Source organism: Empidonax traillii, unplaced genomic scaffold (assembly GCF_003031625.1).
Source record: "Empidonax traillii isolate 1590-97213 ecotype Southwest subspecies unplaced genomic scaffold, ASM303162v1 scaffold74:size2480735, whole genome shotgun sequence".
Classification (NCBI taxonomy): Eukaryota; Metazoa; Chordata; class Aves; order Passeriformes; family Tyrannidae; genus Empidonax; species Empidonax traillii.
This window is the reverse complement of record NW_020955267.1, coordinates 1539926-1563576: the sequence shown is the minus strand read 5'-3', so window position 1 is coordinate 1563576 and position 23651 is coordinate 1539926. Positions and strand designations below refer to the sequence as shown.

Here is a 23651-nt window from a genome sequence, read left to right as displayed (position 1 = left end):
GATGGGTCTACCTTGGGCATGGTGGAATAGGGCACAACGGGAAGGGACCTAGGCAGCAGTGGGGAGAGAAGTGCACCAAGGAGGGGCATGGCAGGAGGGGACAGGCTTGCTTCAGGACGGCAGATGGGTTTTGGGGCTGCAGCAGCAGGAAAAAGCCCCAGAGGCAGTCAAGAGGCTGAAGGGACCAGAGCCTTGGTGTCCTCCTGGGTGGCAATGATGATGTGTGTCCCCCAAAAGGAAGGGGTGGAGGGTAAGGAGGGCCTGGTGGGGCAGAGGAGTGAGGGGCAGGGGTATGCTCAAGGGGAGCAGGCAATGGGCACCCCTGCCAGGCAGCCCCAAACACAGAGACCAGAGCCCGCTTCCCTGGCAGGGGTGACCAGGGAGGCCTGACAGTCTGAGTAGGAACATGGTCCCCACAGGACACAGTGTCTGTCGGGGCTGGCTTCCACCGCCTCTCTTCGCCCTAGATCAGCTTCTCCTCCTTCTGCGATGAGTTCAGCTTCTCCGTCTGTCTCTCATCCTCTGCTACTGCCACCTCCTCCCCTGTCTCCGGCTTCCTGCCTGGGGCCGGGGTGTCCCCAGCAATGGTCCCCAGGACTTTGGTGCTGTGCTCCTGAGCTTTGGCCCTGAGGGCGGCAATGCTGTTTTCTCTCAGTTCCTCCTGGGAAATGGTGGTTTTGGGATCCGGACCCCTCTCTTCCTTGTCACCTTTGTCAAGCTTGGGCAGGGCCTGGCGCTCCACCTCTGTCTTCCTCCCCGCCTCAGCCGCTGCCTCCAGAGACTTTTTGTGCATCCCTAAAAAGAATTGTTGGTATTCGGGTTTAGAAAAGCGCCTGGGCATGGGAAAGCCATCTTGAACTGAAAACAGCAAAGATAAAGAGAGGCCAGAATTAAGGAAAAGCAGAAACCCTTGCTTCATACAGCAGTCACGGGGAGCCACTTGCTCCAGCCCCCGTGCGAGGGCAGCCCAGGCAAGGCAGCTGCCTGCTGGGGTAGCCTGCCATCTGTGGACTCGGGGCTGCCCCCAAAGGTCTATAATTACTCTCCTCTTTATTTCTGTTAGTGAACTTAAAGCTAACCTGTCCCTGCATGGGAATGAGGGTCTCAGCAGCACAGTTGCCTGAGATTCACTGAGGCTGGGGAGGGAGATCCCTATTGCCTATTTCTGTATCAACCCACTCCACACAACCATCCCTCTGCCTCTCTCAGTTTCGCAAAGACAGAAGGACAGGACAGCCCGTCCTCAAGATGCCAGACAGTAGTTTGGGGGCAGAACCAGCCTGGGAGGTCAGAAAGAGGGAAGCAAAGAGCAGGAGTGTGGTAGGGTAGCTGATACCTCCAGGTCTGCACGGAAAACCAAGTGAAACCAGACAGAAATGGAGCTCCCCCAGGTCAAGAGCAGGAGGAGGCAGCAGAGTGTTCCCTCTGGGACCTGGAGCAAGAACAGTGTATTTGGGGGTCCTGACAACCCACATAGAATCACAGGGCTGGAGGAGTGAGACTGGGATGACCTCCTGCCCTGGATAAGGGTTAGAGCCTTTGCTCCAGGGCTGAGCATGAAGGATGGTTTAGCCATGGGAATTGAAGGCTAACATTAGCCTGAGTATGGGGGCAAATTCCTGTCCCAACCAGATTCTGCAGGTCAGGGTCCCAGGTCCTGCAGGAATTTGGGATGAGCAGTCAAATCCTATTGACGAGGGTCACTGGGGGACAGGGGGCATTCAATGAGGCAGGACAGGGAGAGCCTCACCTTGCTGCCTTTCACCCATTTTCAACATGACTTTGATTTCTTCCTTGCTTCCCCCTCTTTGTCTCTACCCACTCATCATCACCCATGAAGGCAGCTGCTCTCTTACCCAGGAGCCAAGGGGCGCAGGACTCCATGATGCCATCCTTGGCAGACTTGAGAATGGACTCAGGCAGTGGGATGGAGTGACGCACCATGGCACCGTAGAGCCCGTACTCAGCCATCACACTGCTCCTGCCCCAGCATTTCTCCCTCTTCCGCCATTTGGCCCGGCGGTTCTGGAACCAAACCTAGAGCAAGCAACAAGGAGGGACATGGGGTTTCTTTCAGGGAGAAGGGATGTCAGTCCCTTTCCCACACGGGAACACACATGTTTGTGCAGCAGGATGAAGGCAGATGTGTGGATGCTCATCCTGAAGGCACTGCAACCTCTTTTCCTATGCAGTAGACACCAGGTATCTCTCCCTCCCTCCCTTGCAGGAGCGGCAAGGGCCAAATGTGAAAGCAAGTCCCACCCCTCTCCACAGGATGTAATTAATTTGCCATTGCAGCATCTTTTTCTAGTGGCTTTTGGCTCTTGTGCCTAGGATTTTCTTTTATTATTTACTGGGTGTCTGAGCAGCAGCACAGGGCTGCAGGCAGCGGTGCCTGCAGGGAGGGCTTGGATGGGGGTGGATGATGAGGAGAAGCAGGAGAAGGGGGAAGCTGATCTGTGCGCTTTGCCCTGAATTCCCAGTTTGAAAAGCCCCTCATCTTCTCAGAAAATTGGCAGAATAATCTCTGAGCTGTGACCTGGGGGCCAGCGAGCAGAGAGGCGGGCGGCAATGGCGGGGAGGGGGTGATCCTCGCAGAAATCTATTAGTGCTCTCTCTCTGATTTCCATTCCTCTTGTCTCCCTCGCCCTCCTCCCTCCCCAGCTCCCCTCCCTTCCCGCCGAGCAGAGGCATCAGCTTTAGATGAAAAATTGCTCGAGGTCTATTCAGAAGGAGGCAAAGGAAGAGTCAGCCCCAGGGGCAGCCCAGGCCTGATTGAAAAATAAGTTAATTTCAGTTTGAATCGATGGGCCTCAGGCACTGAAATATCACGGGAAATTAAAGCAGCTGGTCCCCAGGGAACCACGCCATTGACCTGCGCTAATTAATGCCATGGAGTTACCAGGCCCCTCTCCGAGAGGCAGCCCCTCCCTCCCCGCGGACACCCCAAACACCTCCTCATTTAACTAATTAGACTCACAGAAAATTGGGTGTTAATTTGTTTAGGATTTTTTTCTTTTCTATTTTTTTCCCTCCCTTTCCCAGAAAGTACATGGCAGAATGGAAATGAATGGCAGGGTCTCGCTGGCAGATGGATGCTCGGGGTCACTCCGCAATCTTCTCCGACTTGATTGCTTGATTAGGTCGTTAGCACATTAAAAAAAAAAATTGCTTGCCGTCTGGCGCTGGCCTGATGAGTGGGATGAGGCGGGAATCGCCTGGGTAATTTATCTTTTTATACTGCAAAGAATTTGATTTCAATCTGCAGATATATGGAGGTGCCTTTGACACCTCTTTAACATTACAGAGCTGACAGCTTAACCCTCTCTTGTCCCCACTGTTTGTTTCCTTGAGGGAGCCCAAGCTGCAGAGGGGGGCACTGGCTGTTTGTCCCAGTCCCCCAGCTCTGCCGTGGGGACAGTAAGACTGATGCCAAGGAATGATGTCCTGCTCTCCGCTGGTAAGCTCACCTACCTCTTCTACCTGTACAGAGGACTGCTGAGCACTGCAGCCCTATGGTGGGTGCAGAGCTGCAGGGTAGGGAAAGTGGTTTGCTAACACTGGTGACAGCCGGCCTTGGCCATTCCTGGGAGCCCAGCCGACCTGCTCCTGCAGAGAGCTGGGTGGGGTGGTGGTCCCAGCGGCTGTGATCCCAGCTTCTCCCAGCAGAAGACACTCTGCATGTCAGAGGGGATTTTACAGCCAGGCTGCTTCACCACACATCACCTCCTCTGCATGATAAACAGTCTGATTTACACTTTCATACTGCCGATAGGTAACCTCTGGACCATGGATGGCTGCAAATCCTCCAGTGCCTGAGCAAAGACCCTTGGGAATGAACAGCCTCCTCTCTTCGCCTGCTCCTCCCTGCCTGTGTGAAACACGGATTTGCTTGGCCCTGCAGTCAGCAGGTTATTGGCAGGGTCTTTTGCTCCGGGCATTCCTCCCACTTCCAGAGCCCAGAGTGAAGAGCTGGAGGGGAATGGCTCACTCCCACTCCAGCCCAAATTTCCTTGGTTCTTTCTCACCCACCAGACCCAGGCAGTGGGACAGCCACCCCCCTAGAATTCCGTGCTGTGAGGGAGCAGCTTAACCCACCTGGGACAGGAGAGGGATCCTGCCTGTTCTGCCCTGGATAAACCAGTATAGTTAGCTCCATCACAGCAGAGGTCCTCTCTGGTTTCAGAGAGAAATTCCTGCACAGTCTGGTGCCTGTAAATCTGTCTTGGTTTGCAGCTGCAGTGACACCCTTCCACACACCCAGAGTGGCTTGCAGGGCTCACTTCTGTACAGCTGTTTTTGTCACCAGCTGACACACTTAGGATCTCAGCTCACAAACAGGTTTTTCCACCAAGTACCAAGGGTGCAACTTTTTAAAGTCTCCTCATTCTTATTTTAGCAGATGCCTATCCACTGATGCTTTTACTACCTTTCCCTTTCTCCTCCCTCCTGCCTTGATGCCCCAAACACCTTCCCCCGTGCCTCACACTCCTCTTCCCTTCTCCCTGGCCGGGTCTCAACCTGGCCACTGCTACTAAGCTGGATGCCCTGAAGCATCCCCTTTTCCATGGCAGCGTTACACAGATACTGGAGGCAGCAGAAGCTTTGCCAGCTGACAGCCCATTTTTGACTAGAGATGGTAGAAAATTTTCAATCAAAAAATGCTGATTCAATCACACAGAAAAAACTGCGTCCAGCCAGTGGAAGTGTAATCAAAATTATCTATGGCTTTCTTATGAATGCTGTATTTTAATCTCAGATACATAAGACATGCAAAATCTATGCTTTAAAGCCAAATGAGAATATTAAAATTACATCAACATCTCAGTAAGATTATTCTGAGATTTCTGAAACCAGTTTTTGTTATTTGATGGGAATTTCCTCTTAGTTTTGACTAGGAAAAATTAAAGTTTGAAATCCCAGAATGTCTATCGGAACAGAAATTGGGAAGACCGTCTATCTTACTTTAATACCAGGAGCCATATCTTCATCTCATGCATGAAGTTGAGTGAAGCCAGTGGTGCTCTTTACAGAATATTGCTGGGATCAGATCCCAGCCCAGCATCTCTGCCACAAGCCAGTCCCAAGGAACATGGAGAAAAAACCTCCAGCATGGCACTGGCAGCTCCCATGCCATTTCAGATCAACAGAATTGTTCCCTGTGGCCCATTTTTACAATTTTATCCTTATTCGGATGGCTCCATCAGTGGGACTTTCTTCTCAGAGATCTCACTGCTTTCTTCAAATTTCTTGATGTGTTATCAGAATTTTCCCATGCCTCGATTCTGAGTTGAATTATGCACTGGTTTTAGTAATTCAGAGGTATTTCCAGCTGTGTTGATACATCACCCACAACTTCCAAATACGCAGTTATTTATTATTGGCACCTCACTTCTCCTGGAGCAGGTTTCACCCTTATGCTTACATTTACTCATGGTTTTGATATTCTTTGGCTGCTTACTTTACTTTTGCTTTATTTCTTCCAGCCCTGTAAAATTTGATCTGCTACAAGCGATGTTTAGGTTTATCCACGTTTCCTCTTGCCCCTTCCCGCTCTGTGAACTGGCTCAGCTTTGTGAAATGCTTTATTGACATGGTTGTGCACCTTCCTTCTCACTTGCTTTCATGTGGTTCTCTGTTGCACAGCCCAGGGTATGGTAAAAAGACTGTGCTTCCATACCTCGTGGGCAGTGGTGAAACCCCCTGACTAATTTTAGACTGAAGTACATCAGATGTGCTATCACAATCTGATGTGGAGAGGTATCTGTTGGACCAATGTGCTATATTTTAAGAAGTTTTACAGCTCTTTATTTTCACACAAACACCATCTGGGAAACCCAGGAAGCTTGTTCCAGGAAACTTTTCCTCAAAAAATGGACAACAGAGTAAAGCGGACAGGTTTGTCTCACAGTATTGCAAAGCTTTCTAAATGGGAATGTTTCTAACTTTAATCATCACCTAATTCTCACCTCCAGTGCCCTCTGCCCAAAGCAATAAAAGTTGAGACACTCTGTGCTTGACCACAGGGCTGCAAGTATTTTGGAGCTGGAGTTTTGGAGTCAAGACTGGCAAGGACAACCTTGCCAGTTTCCTCCTCTGAATCACAAATGACGACTGACACTTCTTCAGATTATTGATGATGCAGAAGAGCAAATTGTAGGAGGAGGCATCTCTCATTTTGCAAAGGGACGTGAGACTCAATGTGTCCTTGTTATCCACATTCATTATATTTGTTAGTTTGTTTACCTAATCAGTGCCTGAAACACTGTCTGCTAAAGAGAGAAATCTCTCTGCGGTTGGCCATGACACAGGAATCTGAATTAGCAAAGGGATATTTTAAATCATCTATGGTGGTTTTGTGTATTGTTTCTGTATTGTTTCAACCTAAAATTTGTCACTGGTTGCACTAATTTTCTTGGCTGCTACTTTCCAAGCTAGTATACACAGACAGGAGAATTTGTATTGGATTTTTTGTCTTCCTAATATAAAAAAATGTTATTTTCCCTGCGCAAGCATGCTTCATCTATTATAGGAAAATTCCAGGCTAGATGACGGTGAATTTTTGCTTCACCAAATCGTTCATACTGCCTTAGAAATAGCATTTCAACAGGGGTCTTTCAAAGAACGAGCACAAGCCGGTCCCAGCCCAAAGCAGCGCAAGCTGAATGTCCACTAGATGGCCACAAGCGGATGAACGTCCGCACCTGCAGACACACCGACACAGACACACAGACGCTCCAGCACACGCGTTTGCCAGACTGCGTGAAGCAGCTGCACACAGCTGTTAGCAAGCCAGCATCTAAAGCAAAGGACAAAATCCTAAGACCCCCAACAGCAACGCTGAAACCATCTCCCCTGCCCATGGACTGACAGGCATGTCTTTGCATACCTGCCACCTCTCCACTTGAAGCCCTTTGGTGGATCCAGCTGCAGACCAGACAACATCTCCAGTTCACCTCCACATTCAGGACCCTGCTGCCACCTCAGCACTCATTTTCTCCTGACAACTACAGCTCTCCTTTTCTACCTCCTCTGACCCAACAATGAGAGTAGTCAAAATGAAAACCTCATCTGAAAAAACAGATCCATCCTCACCCTCATATTGGACAGAGCCTGTGGCCCCAGCTGAGTTCAATCTGAAGATGTGAGCACTGCAAGGAATGGCCTCATATCTTCCTTGGAGCATGTCCCCATCCGTACCCATGAGCAATGGGGCTGTAAAATGAACTGCCATGAAGTCTGACTGTGCCCTGCAGCTTCCCTGAGACTGTGCCCTGCAGCTTCCCTGAATCCCTTTCTTTTAGCAATCACCACAGAAAGCTTCCTGGCTGCTGGTGGAGACTGCACTATTTGAGTAAGCCTGGAAACAGTTTACTGCTGTCTTTTCAAATGTAATGTCAAAATTATTGGCACTGTTTATGGTGACATCACTTTCTATGGCTGGTGTAAAGTGGTCATGAAGTTAAATGAGAGCAGTAAAGGTTGCACATGGGCTGCATGGCTGATCACAGGACTCATCATCCCTCCTCTTACTAAACACTGGGAAAGAGCTTTCTGAGCTCACATTAGAAAGAGCAATTCCTGCACACAGTGTGACAATAGCCCTTCTTGATAGTAGCTGGAGTTGTGTCCAACCCACTTGGCTAACAAGTCCAAGCAGACATACAAGATGAGCTGTGAGACAGCACTCATCCCTCTTAAGCAAAGATATGATGGTTCACTGAAGCTTGGATCTCCTCTGAGCTAAAACAGTAACAATGGAATACAGGCTTAATATGGCATCTAGCAAAATAGTACACATTATTACCATGCCACCAATCCTGCAGACTAGGCCTGCCCTCTGAATCCTGCTCTTAAAAGCACTACATGGGCCAAGTATGGCTACTCATTGCAATTTACGTGACTTATGCAACCAAAGCTGGAAAATCCTTCTTGACTAGGACACATATCTTAAACTGTGTTCCTATGGCAAATCTGATGCTTTCCCCTAGCCTTGCCACCTCATGTAGTGACATGTTTTTTCACTTCTTACCAATAACCTTCAAAAGGTGAAGAACTTCATTTGCTGCAGGGCTCCCATCTTCCCCACAGAAAATAAAGTGTGCACACAATGTGCATGGTACAGTGAAATCAGGGGTTCAGCACACACTCAATCTGTGCATCACATCTGCACATAAAATGCATCTCTGAGATGTTGACTTCACCACGGCCACACCGTGATTCCAGCTGACCAGTAGTTTAGCTGGTGCTACAGCTCTGTAGAGGCTGCCGTATGCTGGGACATGGCAGATGAACACCCAAATTACTCTTTTCCTAACATGGTGATTGAAAAACAGGAAAAACATCAGGGTCGTAGGTGCGTGATAGTCACAGGAAAGCTGACAAGAGCGCACTCATCATCCTAGTCTACACAAACCCAGGGAGGCATTTGTCATCGTCACAAAGGGTGATAGTGCACATTCATCCTTCGGGTGATCACAATGCCTGACTCCGTTAACCAAGCTGCTATCCTGCCTGTATTATTTCATTTTGCCTTCTTTTTCTCCACTAACACTGCTCTGCAGGTCCTCTAGCACAGAGGAAACCTTAGTATAGATCTTCATGAACATCCATATGCAAAGCACACTCTGACCATGTAGGGACACACAATAATTACCGTTTTCTTGTTGGAGCAAGGTGAGCTAGGACAGTCAGAAGACAAATGTCACATCTCCTTCATAATGCCTTTCAATGGGCACTAAAATCAGACCATGGGATGCCAGCATTCCTCTGAGGCTGTGGAGCTTTACCTGTGCTCTGGGACTGCCCCCTGCATGCCCACAGCAGCTCCATGGTGCCCTTTCCTTTACCAGTATACACCAAGCAAAGGACAAAAGTGCTCTCTGGCCTTCTTCAGAAAAAAAGCATAGGCACCAGGGGCTGTGCACCAGCAAGAGAAGGTGTCTGCAGTACTCCCTGGCACCCACTGTTTTCCGAGCTAAGGCCCTTTGGGCATGGGGGCAGTTCACAAGATCCCCCGAGGGGTACAGCGCACACTCACTAATGCACTGTACTCTTGGGGCACTGAAGCATCAGCTGGAAGATATCTACACAAACATGTGATGTTTTCTAAAATTACATCTTACATCTTACAACGATGTAATCAGTTTCCATGCAACAGTTTGGACTGAGCGCCAAAAGGAGAAAGTTGCGGCCCTTTATAATCTTCCCTTAGGAAGGTACATGGTAAAGATTATGTTTGTAATTCCTTCCCTCATGCAGTGAGACATATCTAATCACCCAAACTCAGAAAATCCTTCATGGAGTTCTTAAATCTGAGGAAGGAGGAGGACCACCAGAGCCAAAGAGCAGTGCAGAACAGTGGTCTGGCCCCTGACCACCAATCAAGAGGTAGGATTGGCAGTTATCTTCGGGGTGGCCCTTCAGTGCTTTATTCCTATCACGTGTCTGCTCCTGGCTCTACGTGTTCCTCATCTCTGTGTACCCTTAACCTTCTGTGGGTAATTCACAGCTCCAGGGGTTTTCACATGACATCTTACAGATGCAGAAGATTGATGCTCCAGGCACTGGCTGCTGCTGCGCCATTGACGCTTGCAGACAACACCATCAGCTCAGACTAGAGCACAGCACAGCTAAAAATGTGACCTGCAGAACTGCCAACAGACTGTGGGTGCTGCTTGCACCAGGACGGCACATCTGAGCTCACAGTACATTTCCAGATATCCCCCATGCTTAGTCCACCTAAGCTAAGATCTCCCAGGCTGGGACTCTCCCTCAGTTGTCACTTACACACTGAAGCCTTGATCTCGGTATGGTCATCATATAAGCTCAAGAAGTTGACCCAGTCAACAAAGAAATAGTGGGTTCCTGTAGTGACAGTCATGGGACATTCTGAGTTGGAAAGAGGGCAATGAAGCTAAAGATACAAAGAGAACCAGATATCAGAAACACCGATGGACATAAAGGCAGTTATCTTGCAGTGGACATCACTGGCACATCTAGCACCTTTGTTGTAAGATATTGTAGCAACAGCCTGTTATCCAACCCCATTCCTCTTTTCTGCTCCACAGAAGGAACTGCCAGCCTCATGCACGTACACATCAGGGTCAGCAATATATCTGTTGAGGACTAGACTTCTCTACACTGCCTGGGCAAAACCTGGCTCACAGAACACCCAAAGAAGGCCAATAAAAAGGCAGAGGAGGTTTGTGCTGCCAGAGAAAAATAAGAACTTGTTGAGATCTATCAGGGTAAAAGGAAACAGAGAAAAATAGATCCATTGAGAAATAAAGGGGAGAGTAAATTAACTGAGTGTCTAAAATGCCCATGTTATTGAACTACTAGAAAAACCTCTATTCAAAGTCAGGAAAGGAGGAAAACTTCGTCATAAAGGGTCATTAAAGGAAAAAACAAAGACAGTCATCAGCTGGTCCCTCTGCCAGTCATTGTAAGACTGGAAGGGAATTAACTATTCAACTTACTGGGCTGACCATTATTTTTTTAAAAGCCAGTTGTGAAAAACTGCAGTAGTATCAGAAGAGAGAAAAGAAAGTTCATCATTAAATGAAGGAGTGAACAGAAGTGTTCCCAGCACAGGGAACAGCATTTCCAGAAGAGTTTAAGTGATTGAGGAACTGCAATGCCTATGCAAACACCAAGAAATGTTACCCTTAAACAGCTTTTGTAAAGAAAATGGGGGATGGATGCGGGGAAGAGTTGTCACAGCCTGGCATCAAACCTGCAGAGCCATTCCTAATTCTCCTGGACATGACAGGGAATGCCTTTGCTAAGGCACTCTACAGAAATGAGCTATGGCATATTCTGTTGTCCATTTGTCTTTCCTCTCTCAGGGAACTCAACACTTGAAAGTGTCTGACCCCAACACTTGAAAGTGTCTGACCCTTGGTGATGGTGTCTCCAAATCAGGGAGAGAACAAGCAAAGTCACTGCAAAGAGTGCTGTTTCCCTCCCAGTACTGTGGAGAAGCACACCAAGTTCACAATTCCTTATGCTGGGACAGACATAAACATCTTGCAAGGAACAGAGCAGAAGTCAAGGACACGCAAATGTGGGTTTATTTGTTTTTCTGTCCCATTTAGAAAATCGATCAGTGGTTAAAGCAACTCAGGGACTGAACACAGAGGGATAAAACAGTACCTGGGTATAGAAAACATTCATAACTCTGTATCTCCATGTCCACATTAAACAGATCTTTTGAACTCACCTACAGCCCCAAGTGTAACAAAGTAAATTCCACATCTTAGGCAGGTATTTTTCATGGTCGAGCAACAAACAGAGAGTCCCCACTTCCTGACCCTCCATTTTCCTTCCTTTCTCCTGCCACATTTTCTTTCTCTGTCCAAAGGCATGCAGTGTAAGACTTTTCAGACAGGAATCCCTTTGGGAAGGGTTGCCTGGGCCCCTGCTCTTGCCCGTCACCCAGCCCCTCTGTTTGCAACCCTGGTAATTAACTTGTAAACGAAGTTCTAGCACATGGGCTGAAAACAGGCCATAGATAAAGGGTAATGAAAACAATCCATTACAGAAAGGGCCAAATTAAACAACTCTTAATTGAAAAATGGAAATGAAAATGAATGTAGATCAACTAAACAAGCATGTTATTGAAGAGGCAGCAAAGTGGATGAACTCCTAACATACCAATTAAAGACATGGAGGCAGAGATGCACCATACGCCACGAGAAAAACTCATAATAATATTCTCACTAAGCCAGTAAGTTTGATTAGTTTTATTACTCTCACTTGTACACTTCCTACATTTCTAAAAGCACAGGGGAAGTTAATGACACTTATCTGATATCACACAGCCATGGCTTGCCCCAGCGCTCAGGAATTATTGGCAAAGGTAGCCAGCAGTAGCTGCTCAACTCTATTTCATGATTAACTGCTTGCAGGGCTCCTTGAAAATAGTATTTTAGATAGGTATATATATATATGTATGTATAATGAATATATAAAAATATATTTTGAAATGTGGCTCACACAACAGCAACACTTTAGGTGTCCCCTTCACGTTAGTAATCTACCTTCAACAACCCTGACCGCTCCTGTAACCTCCTTACAGCTACATGGCCTCCATAAACCTGCTGTATAGAAGTTCCAGTTGGAACCCACTGGGCACTGGCAGTGTGCCTCATGCTGGCCTTTCTCTGTTCTATGTATGAGAGTCACTCAAAGTTTTACCAAGAATAGACAAGTTCTCACTTCTTAGAGTAACAGTGATAAGCTTGGAAAATCCAACACCACCACTACTTTCTGCATCACTTAGAAATCCTTTGTCAGCCATTCCAAGCACAGATTCAGGAAAGGTCACCAACTGCATGGAGTAATCACAGCATTCCATTCTTACACCATGGGATTCAGACTACAACTCAGTACTCTGCAGCAAGCAAGAAAAGCTGTCAGGAGAGGGAGAATCCAGGGCTGCTAAAGCTGCATAAAGTTAACTTTTCCTTCACACTTTCTATTATGTTTCTTGAGGGAACCCCTTGGGTTCACTCCTGAGCTCACCCTCAGTGCAGCTCAGGTTCCTCAGGCCTTTCCAAATTATGTTCACCTCTAAATAGAGAATCTTTTTGCAAAAAAAATGAAGCAAGCTAAGGCTGTTGTTCTGGAAAAATACTCTCTTGGTACAAATGCTTCCCTCCAACTGACTACTCTTCTTGATTTCTCCATCCCTGTTCAACTCCCAAACGGCTGCACAGTGATACTGAAATGCATTAATCTGAAAGCAGCTAAACCAATACATTTTCAATTAGAGATTTAGTTGAGCTTGTTTTGGTTTTAGCCAAAATTGACCTTTTAGCTGCCTTACAAAACTTGCTGGATACACAGACAATCCCTACTTCTCATGCACAGCACCAGACTCTTTCTGGGATTCCTTTTGCTTACATGAGCGTTTATCTGTCCCAAAATTTATGGGTCCCAAAATTCATCATCCACATAATTACCATACAGTCTTTTAACATTATGAACCGACAATTTTTAGCATTTGTATTATCTTTCTCAATTGATTAGTTCCCTAAAAAGGTGACTCTAGTGCCCCCCCCAACAGCAGTCAGGATCTTATTTTTTGGAAATCCTGATTAACCAATTTGTTTGATTGGTAGGAGGCGTATTTTAAGGACAAACATACACACTCATTTCAATAATCCCAAATCAAACTGTTACTGAACTTTAATATTGAAATTACTGTGTTTAAAGTTCAGAACTGCTACATATTAATAAATTCAATAGGGATAACTTACCTAAAACCTACACATTACACTTAAGAGTATTTGTTATGAGAAAAAGCAGTTTAAGTCAGATGTCACAACACTTGTCAGCTTGAGGCCATTTTTAATACTTCATTCTGTTTATTAAGATATACTTCCCCACAGGAATCTACTTACCTCATCTGGATTTTACAGAATGGTCTATATTTATTCTAATAGGGGTACTTAAATTCTTCTGAATATTCTTTCAAATACTTTTATTAACCTGGAATTTTTCAAGTATCTTGCAAACTGGCCACAGTGACATCTGCTCTTACTTGTACATAGTGTCTCACTCTGAAAAAGAATTATTTTCCCAATGGGAAGATGCTCATTTTCCTTTCAGGAGCAGCCAGCTCAATGAGGGAGGAAGATACACACTGTTAAAGAGTGCTGCCTTAGAAAAAAAAATTACATGTTCATCTTCTCTTTAAGTGGAGGATTTGAATATTTTTTTCCTAGATTCAATGTTCTCTCAAACCAATAACTTTCTTGGCCTCTGATGGCTATCTGTAGTATTCTGCTGAAGGTTTTACCTGCAAACAGTTCCTATATATCATTCTTTCAATTGCACTCTTTGAATTCCACTTTCACATCAAATTTCATAGGTGATTTACTTTCTTTTTGACTACTACCTCCTGAGAAATAATTCCATGAATGAAAATAAGGGATAGATATCACTCTTAGGTGTGGATCCAGTGAGAAGCCACATGGAATGCTGTGGAAGTCCACAACATATGATGCTGACAACAATCTTAGAAAACACTTTCATTAATAACATACAAGAGAGAGAGAGAGGAAAGGTAAGAGGAACTGTAAGCCACAGTGAAAATGAAAAAATACAGAGTTCCCTTGAGCAGTTGGAAACTCATGCAAGGAAAAAAGTTCAGCGATGCAGAACTATAAATATTATGAAAATGGGAATAAAGATTCATTGTCAGCTGTCTCTTCCAAGGGGCATTAAATGATGTTAAGAGACTCAAAACAAGGTTTGCTTCACTCAGGCAGTTCTGCTGCAGAACTTCTTGCTGCGGGATATTAAGATATTTACATGTGTTCAAAATCCCAGGAGGCTGATAAAGTACTCAGTATCACTGGATAGCTGCCCTGTTCTCATACTCTAGCACTAACCTCTTGCAAGTGTCAGAGCTGGTAGGGCAGTGAATATGTTTGTTAGACAAAGTTAATAAAATGCCATATGAAACCCAGAGCACTGAAGGGAAAATCCTGAGGAAAAAAAACCCAACCAAACAAACCAAACAAAGCTGTCAAAAAAACCTTTGAAGTGACTGAATTAGATAAATAGAAATAAATACATAAGGAAGCAAGCAGACCAGTGCTAATCCAAGGCTGTTCCTACTAGGGCTCAGAAGTCCAGCTGAACCAGTGTGAACACACCCAGCATGCAGCTGTAGGCGTGTGGTCCCGTATCTCCAGGAAGACTGACAGGCAGGATGGGCTTCACATAAGAACAACAACTTGATTAAGACATGAGTGTGTGATTTATGAAGGATGATTTAAGGAAAGGTGTAAGCAATGGTGAAAACCAAAAGTGAAAGCCAGGAGAAGAAACAGCTTAGATTTTACTTAAAGAGTGTGAACATTATAACAAGGGGGAAAGAATTAAGCTCATAACACAAAGGGATAAAGTTGAAAAGGAATATGAGGTGAAATATCAAGAAGAATTATCAAAGGTGGGAATCATCTTGGCATGGCTTGTCACACACAGAAAAACTATGGAAAAGGAAATTTCATAGAATATGTGGTAAGGGATAATCAATTGCTGACCTACTGGAAAGAACAGTGGTGCTCAAGACTTCCACATAACCCTGATGCTCACCCTGGCAGGGTGCTCATGCTCTCACACAACAATGCCACATAAATTCTGTTTCTCATTATTTCCCCTTTCATGATGAGCAAAACTGTTACTCATAAGCACTTTCTTCTGTATTACACATGCCATTAGTTACACCTTATGGTCAGACCACGAGGTGCTTCTGCTGTCCAAGTCTAACCTGATCTTTAGGGCAGAGGGGTCAGGGTAAGAAGCCTTCCTAGTTTTAAAAATTCTGCAACACAGGGAAAGTAGGCAGTTGTTTATTAGCCAGCTGCAGAATGACATGGCAGCAAGTCAGTGACAGTTAAAGATACATTAGCCTCTATTTTGCCTCTGTATCAGGTAAAACACTGAGTCTCAGCACTAGAAGGATGCTCCAGAGGCTGAAGCAGTACATGCAGTGTCCAGCTCTGCACTGTCTGCCATAGTATCTCCCTCCACCTCACACATAGTGAAGGTCCTCAGCTCTGGACAGAGAAATGGTGCCTCTGGAGTTCAACATATACTGTGCCACCAGATAAACCTCTTCGCTGAAAAGGTCCTTTACAGGGAATCAAAGGACCCTCTTTCTAGAACAGCATCAGTTGGTGGGTGCAGGCAACACTAAACTCTGGATAAGTCTCTCCTCTCTTGACTTGATGTCCTACAGTGTCACAAGCAGAGAAATTACCCTCCATCCATCTCACTCTCTAGAGGCAAAGCATCAGGGCTTGTTGCTCAGAGCAAAATCCTAATGTATCAGGTAAGGTTTCAGATGATGAGCCATTATCTCTGAAGACTGGTGGAAATCCTGTCAGCACGAAGGTTATCTACAAGCTGTTAGGTCAGCAGGAGTCCTGCCAGATCAATGGGATACGAAGCACGAGTTGCTTTTCTAAAAATGTCACTCTTGATTAAGCATAAAAATAAGGCTGGTGAGGGGTCTCAGGACTGAGGGGAAAAAAGGTTTATTTGCGAGGATCTGCCTGTCCCTGCACAGGGTTATGCCTCAGCAGCTTCCAGCATCAGTGTTATCTTGCTAAGTGCCCTCTGAGTACATTCCAAACCCACAACGGAGCAGCCTCCTGGGCCATCTCTTTAGCAAAGAAAGAGCCCCGGCTCAAGAAGCAGCTCAGCGGGTGCTGGGCATGCACGAGGGACTGGACAGAAGGAGGAACTAGGGAAACTAGGACCCTCCCAACACCATGTAGCACTTAAGACAATGTCTCTTGCAGAAACTGCTATACACCAGTCACAGGGGCAACCACTGCCACCGTGCAGAGGACCAGGCCAGTTTAGCTCTCAGCCAGCCCAGAAACATTACCTGTACCTGCTGCTCAAGGCTCAGCCATTACAATCCTCTGCCTTATGTGGCAACCTGGCAGGAGCAAGTCATGGGTGAAGGGAGGCAACAGAAGCTGCTGGAGCCCACCTTTGTGAATATCACGTGTAGTGTGTCCAAGCACATTGTGTCTCCCACACTGTACACAGCAGCTGTAAGTCTTCTCCAGCTTTTTGGTTGTAATGATTGCTTGCACTGATTGCTGCCACATAGGACAAAGGATGGTGCTGGCACAGCCCTGCAGCTCAGGCTGCTCCTTTTCACTGGAGGATTCACCACCCAGTGGTGATACTCCATGCCACCTTGTTCTACCTCCTCACAGTGGCATGACAAGGCTAACATGCAATTAAAAGCCAAATGTTAAAAACTGTAAGCTTAACAAAATTTAACAAATTAACAAAAAAAAAAAGAAAAAATAACCCCAGAAACTTTTAGGGAAACTTCACTTGAGGAGGCATTTGCCTTCTCAAGTGAAAATGATGGTGCAAACATCTCACTGGGACTCCCCCATCATTCCCACACTGAGTCCACCCACAGCACTACTAGCTGCCTATGCCATCTCTGTGCATCCTTCTGTGCCCAAAGGAGCAGAGATGAGCTCTTTCCCTCCCACAGTGCCCACCCAGACACAGTCTCCTGGAGGTTCTCTTCTTGCCTATACCTTCTTTCCCATAGCAAGTCCTCGAAATTCTGTGGTCTTTTCTTGCATGTCTGTTCTCTTTCTCTGATTTAGGATTCCCTGTTACACACACCCTAAATCACTTGTACAACATACAACACATAGCACATGTTGACATACAAACACCAAATACAAATCTGCCAAGAATAGCTATCTCTCTGCCTACCCATGAAAAGCAAAGGAGTGGACAGCCTGGGGAAGTTTATTCGGAGAAATGTCAGTCTTCCCATGCTGTCTTTTCTTCAGGGAGGGATGGAAATGGCTGAGAGGAGCACGACAAGGGGGTCCAAGAGATATGTTTACCTGTATCCTGTCTTCTGGCAACTCTGTTTTCATGGCCAACATCTCTCTAGCATATACGTCAGGATAGTGGGCCTCATTGAAGGCCTTTTCCAGTTCCTCCAGTTGGTAGGATGTGAAGATTGTCCTGAGGGGAGTAAAACTCTTTAATCAAAAAACATAAGAAGAAGCAGCAAAGATGATGATGAGTCAGAGAAATGGACAGTGAAACCAGCGAAACTTGGGTAACCTGCTAACGCAAAACTTTTCCCCATCTCCTGTGTTTCTGTGCCCAAAGGTCAGGTGCCGGGGTAAAAGGAGAACCAGAAAATGCCAGAAGACAGAACTTTTAACAGTTATAAATCACCTTCCCTTTCAAGGATTTGCCTCTGGAGACTGTCCCTCCCTAGCAGTGAGCACCTGCAGTGATGGCAGCTGCTCTTACATCTCAGACTCACTGCCTCTTTGGAGGATCCTAGTGGGTGTCCTTATCCTTTATGTCCCCTGCAACTTCGAACCCACCCCCGGCCAGGCTTAAAACCACACCTCTCCTTCTCTTGCATCCAGACGTTTCTTAACCCTTTGATAGTCACACTGAGATGAAGCAGCATCCCCTCAGCACCCTGCCTGGAGAGGTGCTGAGCCCTTTCCCAGCTGCTGGTACTTAGCCTTTTCAACCTCTATGAGCAAGTAATACTTCGGCTTGAGTCCCAGTCCGTGGATGAATTCTCTGAATGTTTTATCCATTCTGCTCCCCACAACTTTTCACCATCCTTCCCCACAAGAGCCAGGGCCAGCTCCCTTTCTCTGCCTTTACCCTGGTTGCTCCCACCCCGATATCCCATTAGCTGCTCCCTGACAGTTTGCATTACCCCATTATCCTCTGGAAATCCTCCTGGACTGCGCTGGGCGGGCAGCAGCCCAACCCGCCTTCGCACAGCCAGTTCTCAGTTTGGGACAACCAAATTGAAAAATCAGCAGCTGGAAAGCTGAGACAGATGAAAACCCTTCTCCAGCGAATTGATGAGAAGTCTCAGACCACTTCCACTCCCCGAGGATTAAAACTCCCACCCTTCAACTCCTCCAGTACAGAAAATGCAATTTTTGATATAAACTGACAATACTCTGATGACAAAAAACCCCCAAACACCACCAACAAACAAAAAACACCAAAAAAACCCCCCCAAACCAAATAGCAACCAAGAAACCAAACCAAAACAAAAAAATTCAACGAAAAAAACCACCAAACCAAAATAAAACAACCCTCAACACAACAACGAACTGCAGCTTTTTTCACAAAGTCAATGTATAAATAACATCAATCTAAGAAACATGTAGCTCCCAGAAGGAAAGAGGAAATAGTCTTTTTCTAAAATACATCCAGATTTCAGAAACGCCCTACAATTCCAGAGAGCATAAACAGAAATTCTCAGAAATATCCTCCGCTATACAGAATGAAATCCACCAGATCGATAATATTACTAACAAAAGCAGCATGCAAATGCAAGGGACTTGCCTGCAACCAGACCCTTCTTTAAATTAATTCTTAAATCCGTTCTCTTTTCAAACTGTTTTCCTTCAATTCTGACAAATCTATGAATTCTAGGGACAGCAGAGGCACATCAATTCGTGTATTTTTTCTCTCTGGGACCACAGGATCCAATTTTGATCCAGTTTACATTTCAAGCATTCCCCTCCACCTTCCTCCGACAATAGCTCAGAAGCCCGTCCAGGCTCAGCGGCAGGAGGGTTTTGCCTGACGTTCAGCTGAAGTTTTCCCTTTTTAGCTCATCCCCGGATAGCCCCTGTCCCTTTTGCAATACACAATCCATTGCCCCTTTTGGTGTTTATCCTGCAGCTATATGCAGGCTATTGGTCAGTCATCTCCCAGCCCTTCCTTGGTCCAACTAGAGTCTTAGGCGTTTAGTACGGAATATACAACTATAGACAAATGTTGCTGGTCTGTTTCTGTCTAGCACTGAAAATAAAACAAATCCTCATCCAGACGGGGACCTGTACACCAGTCCCGGCTGTGTTTTCACACAGCCCTGTCCGGGCCACAAAGAAAATGAACTCGCATTTACTCCAGAGCACACAAACTGGTAATATTTGCCTGTGGAGGGGCTCCGAGTTCAGGATGAGCCCTACAGACCGAACCTCCTGTTGCACACATAGCAGGGCGCCTCCTGGGATAGTCGGTTTCCTTCCACCCCGCATCCTGGTAAGCTTTCACTGAGGCGTCTTTTAATCCACCTTTCCTGCATCGTGGCAGGATTGATTTAATTATTCCTAAATCACCCTCAGTGGATGGTGCCTGGCCTTCCTTTGTCCTGGCGCTCCGGCCACAGCAATGCCAGAACCCAGCACAGGATTTTTCGTTTCTGTTTACAAGGCGCAGACAATCCAACTCCTTTTTAACTGTGGGAGAAGTCAGGCAAAGTCTATTATCCTGACCGTGCTGAGGGGAACCAAATCCCAAAGAGGATCTTCGTTTCCTAAACAATTTTCCAGCTTTCTTCAGCTTCTCTGAAGATTGTCTCTGATTCCCAGCTATTTAATCTATTGGCAAAATATTTATTTCTAAGTAATAAAATATTTAAATTATTGATAGGAATTCTGTCTTGCTGACAGCCAATATTAAGATTGCTGTATGTGGAGCTGAGAAAGGGTTTTATTTTTGACAGGTGGATGATTTTCGCTTCCCGAACACTGGTGATCCCTATTCCGCCTAGATGTTCGTGGGTTGCTTGGGATTGGGACTGGGAATACCTGGATCCGCAGCCAGAAAAAATTTCATAAAACGACACCTGTGGTCGATCCCCCCGCTCCCTGTAGGCACGTCCCCAAATCCGATTTATTTTGGTCAAGGAGAAAGAAAAAGGGAAGGAGCCGGTGGAGAAGCCGCAGGAGCGCTCCGGCGGCGGGTGCCGGGAAGAGTATTTTGCTCCAGGCCGGAGCGGGTCGGCCCCGCCGGGGCGGCGGGGCTCGGTGGTGCCCGGTTCCCTGGGGACTGGGGCGGCGAGAGCCGGCGGGGTGGCCGCCCCTGGCTTACCTGTGCCGCCTCTTCTTTCGTTTCTTGCTCTGGTTTAGGGAAGATTTGGACATTTTTCGGTCGCTGGAGGAGACATCCTCGGAATCTGCGGAGAGACAGGCAGCGGCTGTGGGCTGGGGCTCCCTCCCCGCCAGGGACCCCCAGGTAGGGCCGGGCCCGGCAGCTCCCCTCCCTCCGCCGGCTCTGGCCGAAGATTTCGTTGCGGTCGCGCCGCGGACGGGGCACGACGCCGGCCGCTCCTTCCAGCGCGGCGCGGCCCCAGCGCCGCTCCCGCTCCCGGTGAGGGCAGCTCGGGACGATCGGCCCCGGACAGGGAAGGCTTCGGGCCGGGACCAGGCTGCAGCTCTCGCCTCTCTCCCCTGGAATCGTTTGCTGAGGCTGCTGTTGTCTCGCTGCTAAAATGCAGATCCCGGAGAGCTCAACCAAAACGTAGGAAAATGGGGAAGCTGCAGCTCCCTCCCCGCGGCCGGGCATCCGCGGCCGCCTGCCCCAGCCCGGGAATCCCGGACTGAGCCGCAGAAACACCGGAGCGGGGAGGGAGAAATTAAGGTTTATGGAGCTACCAGCAAAAACAAACCCCGGGAGGAACTAGTGCCTATCCGCAAGCCCCGACTTCCAAGGGATGCAACGGCCCGGGGGTGTTAAGGACAGTACGCCGCCGCCTTTGCCCCGAAAGAGCAGCCGAGAGACGGAACCGGGACCCACATTTCGATGTGCGCCCCGGCCGCGCTTCGGTCCCACTCCTGCCCGCGGTGTCTCGCAAACCTGCTTGGCCTCGGCGCCGTGCTGCTCTGCGGGCATGGCCCGGGTCGGAAACCGCATCGGACGGTTCCGACCGCTGCCGGGAGGAGGCCAGGGGTTGCCCTCTGGGACAGGCTCGGGCGCTGCTGCCTGCCGCTTCAGGGCTACCCGAGGAGGCCTCGGGAACGGGCCTGCAAGCAGGGTTGTGGGAGCTGCTGCCGTCTAGGAAAAGGATGCCGAAAGGCCCCTATTTCTCCGGCAACGACCTGGGGTCGCGGGGGACATCTCCGACGGAGCTCCGCGCATTCCCGGGCCGGGCGCCCCCGGCCACGCCATCACACAGCGGCCGCAGACCCGAAGAGGGGAAAATACGGTCCCGTCCGCCCTTCTCCTCTTCCTCTGGATCGAAACGAAATCGCCCTCCCGCTGCCGGGCAAGTGGCTTCCCAGCGGGGCGCGGGATGCGGGCGGCTGCGCTGGCGGGGCGCGGCGGGTCCCCGGGGGCCGGGGACGTGCCTACCTGAGCTGGCCGTCTGGCTGCTGTCCAGCTGCCCGGGAGCCCGGGCCAGGGGCTGCAGGTGGACGCTCTGGGGGTCGGAGAGCACCTCCAGGAAGGTGGGCTGGGTGTAAAAGCCGGGGATGCCGCCGGCCCCCAGTAGCCCCATGCCCACACCGCCCACTCCGGCGGGGCTGAGCACGGAGCGGGCCGCCAGCAGGTGCCCGGCGGGCAGAGAGTCCAGGGCGGCCCGAGGGTGCGACGGCGGCTCCTTGTTCAAGCCCAGGATCTCCTGGATACCGAAACCGGTGCAACGGGGAGGGGTGGGCCCGGAGCTGGGCTTGACCCCCGCCGCGGGGGGCGGCGGAGGAGGTGGCGGGGCGGCGGGGGCGGCGGCCGCGCCGTCGGGCTTGGGCTTGCCGGGCAGGCTGGGGGCCAGCGCCGCGCCCGCTTTGCCCGTCATGCTGCGGCCGGCGGTCCCTGGTGCCCGCTCCGGGAATGCCTGGGAGCCCCCGGCTCAGGCCCCTTTTATCCGCCCAGCCGGGAGCCCGAGCGGGGTCAGAGCCGCGCAGCCAATCACAGGGGCCAGCCGCGATCAGGGATGCCAAAAAGCCGGCACCGGCGGCGGCGGGGCCGCTGCTCGGCGGGCTGGGGCCGGTGCCCGCCAGCAGGCTGGGGCCACCGCCGCCCCTGCGCAGAGAAGGGCCGCCCCGGCCCGGCCCGGCTCCGTAGGCCCCGGCCCCTCTTCGCCTCCAGCCGTGCTGGGGAGGTGGGGTTAGGAAGGGAGGGAGGGATGGAGGCATCTCTGCTTTCATAAACACGCACGGCGTGGGGCACCGGTTCTGGAGGAGAGATGTGCAAAGCCTCCGAGTAGGGAAATGATGGTCTCACAATGGTCTCTCCAGCTTTCTTGCTCATCCCATATTCTGAGACAAATATGCAGTCAGCAGAGAAATTAGGGACCTTGGAGGAAACCTGAGAATTAAAACTGAACAGTGTTCCTTGAAAATGTAGAGCTGGAAGCTTTGAGTGTTGGAGAAACATTCATGGTGTCAGAGGAAGTGAAATAGTTGCTTGGACTCTTTAGACACCTATGTCCATGCCATCATTTCTGAACTGCACAGTTCCTCAGTAACTTGCCTTTCACCAGCTGTGGCAAGATACCACTCAGCTTGTCCTTGCCAGCATTACCCCACTCAAAGACATTAAACTAAGAGAAAGCTAAAGCATCCCCTGTTTCACTCAACCTGAGGCCACAGCTTGACCACAGTATGTACCATGATAATGGTCAATAGTCCACAGCATGGCTCCCAAAATCTGCCCATAGGTGCCAGTTAATCAGTGGAACACCAAACTGGGTCTGGGACTCTAGCTCTGAATCAGCATGAAAAGCCTATCTTCTGCTTCAGCTTTGAGGGGAAGCAGCTCCCTGTTCCTCCTCTTCTTAGCTTTGCAGGCCTCTGGGGTGGTCCATCAGGCCAAATGGCTGCTGCTTTCCTGTGAAAGAGAGGTTCTTCTGGCCTCCAGAGAAGGTTCTGCAGTGCCCAGTGTATGGTGGTACAACAAGGGCTGGGAACTGTCTCTGAAAATTGTGGGATCTGTCCAGGATGGCCACAGGTGTTTTGGACTGGCAAAAGGGCACATCCTGAATACTTTGGAAATCCTGGTTTAAAGCCTTGGCCTGCCTAAAGATTAGGACTGCTGCAGATACTAAATATTACACCTTCCCTGAGCAAACCAGGGGCACCTCCTGTGATGGCAGGATTGATGAGGCTGTCTGCTGTTTGAGCGGTAAGGTGGTCATGTACTGACCTGGTATTCCCAGCCATTATTTTAAAGCAACTCGTGTCTCCACAGTGAAGGAAATGGTTCCTAAGAGGTGAATGAAGACTTCCAGGGCAGTCTAAGGGACAGGGAGCTGGGAGCCAAATGCAATAACACAGTCATTGGAGCAGAATCCCTCCAGCCAGGGTCCC

At 48.6% G+C, this 23651-nt stretch overlaps 1 protein-coding gene across 1 annotated transcript; it reads right to left on the bottom strand.

The window, feature by feature from the left end:
- Positions 1 to 77: 77 nt before the first annotated feature.
- On the bottom strand, positions 78 to 22138 carry VSX2 (visual system homeobox 2). Its single transcript, XM_027880758.1, has 5 exons — positions 21700 to 22138; positions 20440 to 20524; positions 17412 to 17535; positions 1857 to 2037; positions 78 to 795 (listed from the first exon to the last, which is right to left on the bottom strand). The coding sequence occupies exons 1-5, from the start codon at positions 22136 to 22138 to the stop codon at positions 464 to 466; spliced, it is 1161 nt and encodes a 386-aa protein (XP_027736559.1). The 3' UTR covers positions 78 to 463.
- Between the last annotated feature and the right edge of the window lie 1513 nt (positions 22139 to 23651).

What these genes read in the sequence shown, in the direction of transcription:
- VSX2 (XM_027880758.1), bottom strand. Translation starts at nt 22,138, where the DNA reads ATGACGGGCAAAGCGGGCGCGGCGCTGGCCCCCAGCCTGCCCGGCAAG. An exon ending in CGAAAGAAGAGGCGGCACAG is followed by an intron (nt 17,536 to 20,439) that starts GTAAGCCAGGGG and finishes TACTCCCCTCAG; the next exon opens with GACAATCTTCACATCCTACC. An exon ending in TGCCAGAAGACAGGATACAG is followed by an intron (nt 2,038 to 17,411) that starts GTAAACATATCT and finishes TGCTTGCTCTAG; the next exon opens with GTTTGGTTCCAGAACCGCCG.